An 8,249-nucleotide genomic window follows, 5' to 3' on the forward strand; every position below is an offset into this window, starting at 1 on the left:
TCAGGGGGTGGCAGGTGTTGGCGAAGGCCTCGGCGTGCGCCGGGCACTGCGGGCGGGTCTCGGTGATGAATTTGGGGCCCGGCAGGAGCAGCGGGGTGCAGCGCTCCCCGGGGTAGTGCATGGTGGAGCGGGGCCCTCAGACCTGCGGGGGAGAGCAGAAAAGCAGCGATTTGCGGGATTTTTTGTGATTCAGCATCAAAACTCGCCCACGCCCCGCTCTCCTCACGGTCAGTGGTTCGAAGCGGGGTGTGTTTAGGAGGGGACTGAAAGTTCTGTCCTCAGCTCCAGGTTCTGCTCTCAAGAGGCTGAAAAATCCGGAATTGCAGCTGAGGAGGTTCGTGCCACCTTTCAGACCTCGGCACTTCCCCCTCCTGAGCTGTTCCGTGACTCCCCGAGCACCTCCGGGCCCTCCCTGGGTCACCCTTTCAAGTTGAGCTCCTGCGAGATGAAAGAGGAGCCAAAATTACGGGTGTGGCCACCCAATAATAGCCGGGTGCGGCCCCAAAGCCACTCCGAGGGTGAGGAGAGGTTTGGGGCTCTCTGGAGCTCAGGTGTGACCTATCCGAGCTCCGATCCCCCAGGGATTTGGGGCCTGGAATGGGGCAGGGGCAGCTCTGGCTCCCTGTCACAGCAAATCCCGGGTTTTTTAGGGAAACGCAGCAGCATCGAGTCAAAACACCTGGGGGAAGGAAGGCAAAATCAAGGTCAAATCTCAGCTTGATGAAGGGATTAAATATCCCGGAATCCCAGAAGATTCGGGGTTGGAAGGGACCTCAGCCCAGCCCTCCTGCCAGGACAGTGTCACCCGGAGCAGGTGACACGCGTGGGTTGGGAATGGCTCCAGCTTCACTGATTTGGGGAGAATTACACCAAATAAAGCAGCCCCCGGGGCCGCACCAGGGCCCTGGTTTTATTATGGGACCCCAAAATCCTCTCCTAAAACCCCCGCGAGGGTGAACCCCCGCCCTCCGCCAAGGGGAGTCCGGCTGAGACCCGAAAAGAGCCAGGTGGCACAAGCAGGTCCCCATTTTCTCCTCTGAAAATCTCTCCTTTTCTTGGAAATTGTAGGAAAAACCGTCCCAACTCCAGAAACACCCCAGTTTTAGGGAGTTTCCCCAGGTTTAAACAGGATTATTTTGACCAAAAATCGCTTGGTTCCAGTATTTTTTGGAGAGTAAAGCGTTAAATTCAACAGCTGTGAAAAATAAACCTACATTTTCTGAGCACCCCTAAATCCGATCGTTGGAGTATTTAGGGTTTCATCTTCCCAAATCCCATCGCGGGGTGTCCCAAACCAGGACAATTCGTTATCGCCACAATCAAACCAATCATTGTCCAATAAAAACAATGCCGGGAAAACAATGGCAGCAATTACTGCAACAGCTGAAGCTCATTAAGACAAAAATCTCTTAATTAGGGGGATTATTTGCCCCTCCCACTCATTTTTAGGGGGGTTTAGCCGGGAGGTTTTAGGAATTGGGGGTTTGACAGGTGCAGGCTTGGCTGGAGAGGCCTGATTTTCCCATCTGAAATTCCCTCAGCTCCGGGCTCTGGTCGGAACAAAAATCCCTTTGTTTAAAATTCCAGAAAAGCAGCAGCAAATTCTTTTTCCCTCACTTCTTTTGGAGGAGCTGCCTCGGCTCTTCCAACTTCACACCCGATCCCCGCCGGGATCCAGCCCTTTATGGAGCCAAATCCTACCGGAGAACACAGGAAAAGACCCCACAAATCCCACTCCTGCCTCCACGATCCTCGTGGAATTTCTTCCCTGTTTTTCTTCAGCGCAACTCCAGCCGGAAGAGCCGCGCATCCCAAAAGGCTGGAGGGATTAAAATCGGAATTTCAGGAGCTCCTGTGGAAGCCGGACTTACCCAGGTCATGAGGGAGAAGAACCGGAGAGAAGTGTCCGGGAAAGGCCCGGGATGGCCGGGCTTTTATGGAGCCTGGGAATGCCCCAGGGAATCGGGGAGGTTGGGTTTGGGTTGGGTGATGCTTTAATTGCATCCCAATCCCGGCCACGTGCGGCTCGGCGCTCCCAGGGATGTCCTGGATCACCGGGAGCTCCAGATCCCAGAGGTTGGACCAGAGAAAAACCCCAAGGATCCTCAGGGATCCCAAATCTGCCGTGCCCGCCCCATGAAATTCCAGCCAAAACAGCCCTTTCCACCCCAAAAAAAATCCCAGTGGAGCCCAGCCAAGGGAATGAGCAAGGAATTCCTCATTCCCATGGGAGCTGCAGGCAGAAATCCCTTTGAAAACGCCGTCCAGGAAGGACTCCGGGCAGCCCGTAATTACTGGGACACGCGGATTCCTTCCCGGGAATCCAGGGAAGAGAGCGATCATTAGGAGCCAGGAACCCTTTTGGGACAGCTCCCAGAAATTCCCAGTCACAAAGGGGCCGGTCGTGCCCCGAGAGGTGACGCTTTTCTGGCACCACAAAGAGGAGAAGGGACCAGGCTCATGCCAACCCCAAAATTCCCATTTCCTGCTCCGTCACTCCCTTTGTTCCCTGTTTATCCCACAAAAACAAACCCCAGGGAAAATGAGCAGGGGCAGGGTTGGGAATGGCGGCTGGGAATGCGTTTTGGGAGAGTCACTTCTGCACGAGGGAAGAGCCTGGAATTTTCTTAGTCCCTGGAATTCTTGGGTTTTTTTGGTCCCTTTAATCTGAATCCGACGCTTTTGGATTTCAGGGATTCGGGTGAGGTGCCTGGAAAAGAGGGGAATGTCATGGAATATCCTCGTCGGAAGAGGCACGCAGGGATCGAATCCAACTGCGGGCCCTGCACAGAATTCCCAGAATCCCACCCCGTTCCTGGGAAAACGCTCCTGGAGCCTTGGGAATGCGGCCATTCCATAGGGACCCTGGTCACCCTCTGCGGGAAGAATTTCCCTAAAATCCCAAACCTCCCCTGAGGTGAAATAAGTGAATTTTTGATGGAGTGAGCGGAAAATCCCATATCCATAGGAAGGATCTGCTGGGATCCTTTCCCCGGCGGTTCCCAACGGACACCGGGATGGTTTTTAGGTGATTTTTGGTGGATTTGGCAGTGCCACATTTACGCTTGGATTCCACATTTTGAAGGATTTTTTAACGTCAAGAATTCCATGATCGGAATATTTGGATATTGGAGTATTGGAATACTGGAATATTTGGGTATTGGCTTATTGGAATATTGGAATATTGGAATATTTGGATATTGGAATATTTGGATATTGGAATATTGGGATATTGGAGTATTGGAATATTGGAATATTGGAATATTTGGAATATTTGAATATTGGAATATCAGGATATTTGAGTATTGGAATATTGGAATATTTGGATATTGGAGTATTGGGATATTGGAATATTTGAGTATTGGAATATTGGAATATATGGAATATTGGAATATTTGGATATTGGAATATTGGGATATTTGAGTATTGGAATATTTGGATAGTTGGATATTGGGATATTTGAGTATTGGAATATTTGGATAGTTGGATATTGGATTATTGGAATATTTGAATATTGGAATATTGGAATATTGGGATATTTGAGTATTGGAATATTGGATTATTTGTATACTGGAACATTTGGATATTTGAATATTTGGATATTGGAATACTGGGATATTTGGAATATCGAGCTCCAAATTACGGCCCACAAACTGAATTTCCAGTGTTATTTTCTCCTTTCCCAGAAGCCTGGAGGCATCCCCGTGACTTCCATTTAATTTCCCAGCTCCATAGGAAATTACAGGGACACGGTGCCTCTTTTCCAGGTTGATCCCAACATTCCAAGGGCTGAAGGGAGGAACCCTGAAGACAAATCCCGACTCCAACCTGGATTCCTCTCACTTTTATGGAGTTTCCCTCCCCTGAACAACAACGAACTTTTTAATGCTGAATTCCCTGACCTAAAATCCCAGGAATAAACAGGCGTTGGAGCGTGGATTAATCCCGGTTTTATGGGCTCCGTGATCCCAATTCCTTGGGAAGCTCGGGATCAAGGAGCCTCCAAGAGCTGCTAATTCCCGGCTGTGCGTGCCCAGTTTGGGCGAGCAGAGCATTAACACCATGACCTGGCATTAAAAATGTCCTTAATTAGCATCCAAATGCCCTTAATTAACATTTGCGAGGCCCTTTCATCTCCCGGAGGCTCCTGGGACATTGGGGGGGGGGGATTATTCCCAATTAAACACTGAGGAAACTGAGGCACAGCTGAGTCAGAGCCAGGGCCAGGCTCCAGCACAGTCCCCTCCAAAACATCCCCAAATCCCGGTGACCCCAAAACCTGGGATCCAGCCTCCCAGGAGGATTTTTCCAGATGATTCCATGGGAAAAGCCACAAGGCCACCCCGGGATGGGACAACTCCTCCAAAGGTGATGGAGGGGCCTGGAACGTTGGGAATGTTCAGCCTGTGGAGACCTCAGAACCCTTCCCAGGATCTGCAGGGGTTCCAGGGAAGCTGGAGAGGGACTTTTCCTCAGGACAGGACACAGGGAATGGGGTCAGAGTGACAGAGGGGGAATTGGGGTGGGATTTTGGGATGGAATTGTTCCCTGTGTGGGTGGGGAGGCCCTGGCCTGGGTTATTCCATGGATTCCCCACCCCTGGGAATGTCCAAGGCCGGGCTGGAGCAGCCTGGGACAGTGGGAATGTCCCTGCCCATGGAATGGGATGATTTTGACATCCCTCCAACCTAAACCATTCCATGATTTCATCCCTCAGTTTCGGGGGGATCCGGAGGGTTGGGTCATGGCACCATCCCTGGCTCGGGGGGCGGCCGGAGCAGCACATTCCCTGCTGGAAAAAACCCCCAAACTCCCAGGAGAAGGCAACCCCCGGGATCTCCCAACACTTCCAGGAGCTCTTGGACAACTGCAGGTGGCACCTGGAGGTCACCGAGCCAGGGAGGGGCAGGACAAGATGCGGGACAGCGTCCCCAGCCCGGGCACACCCTCCTGTCCCCGCGGGCACCACCCGTGGTCACCTCCCGAGCTCCTCGGGGTGAGCTCCTGCTCCTTTTCCTAAAGATGGGGCTCATCCGCTGCTTTTTCCAGCCCGGATTTCACTGGATTTAATAAAGAAATATTTAATATTTAATAAGTATTTCATATTAAATAAATATTCCGTATTTAGTATTTCACGTTAAAGAAATATTTATTATTAAAGAAATATTTATTATTGAAGAAATGTTTAACATTAAATATTAAATAAATATTTCTTATTAAATAAATATTTAATATTAAATAAATATTTCTTATTAAATAAACATTCCATATTTAATGTTTCACATTAAATAAATATTTATTATTAAATATTTATTATTAAAGAAATATTTATTTTTGAAGAAATATTTAATATTAAATATTTAATATTAAATATTTCTTATTAAATAAAGATTCCATATTAAATAAATATTTCTCATTAAATAAATATTTGTTATTAAATAAATATTTATTCTTAAATAAGGATTCCATATTAAATAAATATTTCTCATTAAATAAATATTTAATATTAAAAATATATTTATTCTTAAAGAAATATTTATTCTTAAAGAAATATTCCGTATTTAACATTTCATGTTAAAGAAATATTTCTTACTAAATAAATACTTATTATTAAAGAAATATTTCTTATTAAATGAATTTTTATTATTAAAGAAATATTTAATGTTAAAGAAATGGTCCATGTTTAATATTTCATATTAAAGAAATATTTATAATAGTATTGAACATTTCTGATAATATTAATAACATGATTTATAACGATATTCAATTAATATTGAATAAAAATTCAATTAAAAAACCACCAAGAGGCAGAAAACCAAGATTTTAATCAGAGGTTGGACAAGAATGTTTATTTAAGTTTACATCTATTTAAAGTATTCATATATTTCTGTAAATAAAGTTTGCTTTCAATGCACATCTTCAGCGTAAAGAATTTAATTGATTAATTACCTTTATAAGGAAACATTTATAAAATAATCCTGCTACAGCTTTCAGTGTTATTTTGAAGAGTTTTCCTTTCAAGTTGTGGTTTTTATCTTGATTAAGGGATAAAACATCGGCGTGGAACGTTTCAGCTTTGTCCCGCCGGGAATTCTTGGGGAATTCTTGGGAAATTCCTGCTTGGGGATTCTGCTGGAGTCAAAAAACGGGAATTCTGGCCACATTCCAAAGGGAAAGGGCTCTCCTGGGCTGGGATGGTCCTTTTCCACCTGAATTTGAGGAATTCCCTCTCTGTGCACTGGAAAAGGTCTGGAGTCTCCCTCCCTGGGGATATTCCAGAACCATCCCATGCTCCGGGATCACCCTGCTGGAACAGGGAATTTGGACCCACCCTGGTCCCTTCTGACCTCACCCATCCTGGGATTCTGAGGGAATTTTATCCCATTTCCTTCAGAAATTCACGTTCGGCTTCCGAGTCCAACCCCGGATGTTCTGGAAAGCTCCGAGCCTTGTGGAATCCAACTTAACCGGAACATTCCCTCCCAATTCCAGGAATAAACGTGGAGCTGGGATCTGGAGCAGTCCTCCCGAAGCTGTGGAGATCTGGACTCCTCAGACCTTTCTATTCCTTCGTTTAATATGATTTTTATTGCTTAAAATCAGGATTTCTTGGAATTCGGTGGGAATTTCATCCCATCCCACCAACGCCTTGCGGCAGATCAAGGAAAGAACCAGAGGCACCCAGAATGTCACCACGGAAAGGGAGAGAAACGCTGGGAAACCGGGATAACGCCGATGGGAGCGACGGGAGGAGATAACGATCCCAAATCCCGATTTCCCAGGGATTGTCCTCGTCCTGCTCCCTGTCACCAGGGCCACTTGGGAGCCGAGCAGTATTTCTTGGAGTGGCTGGAGATCTTCACTCCACCACACTGCTGGGAGACGCACTTGGTGGCACTTTGATGGGTGACACTCTGGGTCCCACACTGCTGGGGGACGCACTTGGTGGCACTTTGCTGGGGGACACACTTGGTCACGCTTTGCTGGGGGACACACTTGGTGGCACTTTGCTGGGGGACACAGATTGTCCCACACTGCTGGGGGACACACTTGGTGGCACTTTGCTGAGGGATGCACTTGGTGGCACTTTGCTGAGGGACACAAACTGTCCCATACTGCTGGGGGACACACTTGGTGGCACTTTGCTGAGGGACACAAACTGTCCCATACTGCTGGGGGACACACTTGGTGGCACTCTGCTGAGTGACACTCTTGGTGGCACACTGCTGGGGGACACAGGTTGTCCCACACTGCTGAGGGACACACTTGGTGGCACTTTGATAGGTGACACTCTTGGTTACACACTGCTGGGGGACACAAACTGTCCCATACTGCTGAGGGACACACTTGGTGGCACTTTGCTGGGGGACACAGATTGTCCCACACTGCTGGGGGACACACTTGGTGGCACTTTGCTGAGGGACACAGATTGTCCCACACTGCTGGGGGACACACTTGGTGGCACTTTGCTGAGGGACAACCTTGGTGGCACTCTGCTGAGTGACACTCTTGGTGGCACACTGCTGGGGGACACAGATTGTCCCACACTGCTGAGGGATGCACTTGGTGGCACTTTGCTGAGGGACACACTTGCTGGCACTCTGCTGAGGGATGCACTTGGTGGCATTTTGCTGAGGGATGCCCTTGGTGGCACTTTGCTGGGGGAAAACCTTTGCTGAGGGACAACCTTGGTGGCACTTTGCTGAGGGATGCACTTGGTGGCACTTTGCTGAGGGACAACCTTGGTGGCACTTTGCTGAGGGATGCACTTGGTGGCACTTTGCTGGGTGACACACTTGCTGGCGCTCTGCTGGGTGGCACAAACCTCCCCGCTCTGCTGCTGCGGGACACAAATGCTGGCCCCGCCGGTGTCACACTGCTGCGGGACACACTTGGTGACACACCTGCTGTGCCACTGCGGGGGCACGCAGGGGGTGACGCTCTGCTGCTGCTGCTGGGGGACAGGCGCTGTCACCCACTGGTAGGAGACGCACTGGGCTGCGCGCTGCTGGGGGACACAGGTGGTGACACACCTGGGGACACCCTGCTGGGGACAGAAGGTGCTCACACGCTTCTGGGGGACGCACCTGGTGGCGCTCTGCTGCTGCGGGACGCCTTTGGTGGCATACGGCGGCCGCGGCACGCAGGTGGTGACACACCTGGGGACAACCTTCTGCTGGGGGACGCACTCGGGCTGGGGCACCCGCAGCTGCTGTGGCACGCACCGGGGGGCACCGGTGACACCCGCG

At 49.1% G+C, this 8,249-nt stretch overlaps 1 protein-coding gene across 1 annotated transcript in view; it reads right to left on the minus strand.

Moving 5' to 3' along the window:
* Positions 1 to 5,804: 5,804 nt before the first annotated feature.
* LOC108444954 (keratin-associated protein 10-7-like) overlaps positions 5,805 to 8,249 on the minus strand; it is a 4,690-nt gene continuing 2,245 nt past the window's right edge. Inside the window, exons 3-4 of the mRNA XM_017727383.1 lie at positions 7,688 to 8,249; positions 5,805 to 7,589 (exon numbers count right to left, since the gene is read on the minus strand). Coding sequence (XP_017582872.1) covers positions 6,807 to 7,589; positions 7,688 to 8,249 — 1,345 coding nt within the window. The 3' untranslated portion in view covers positions 5,805 to 6,806. The remainder of the gene's footprint in view (positions 7,590 to 7,687) is intronic.

This window comes from Corvus brachyrhynchos, unplaced genomic scaffold, assembly GCF_000691975.1.
Source record: "Corvus brachyrhynchos isolate BGI_N302 unplaced genomic scaffold, ASM69197v1 scaffold350, whole genome shotgun sequence".
NCBI classification, from domain to species: domain Eukaryota; kingdom Metazoa; phylum Chordata; class Aves; order Passeriformes; family Corvidae; genus Corvus; species Corvus brachyrhynchos.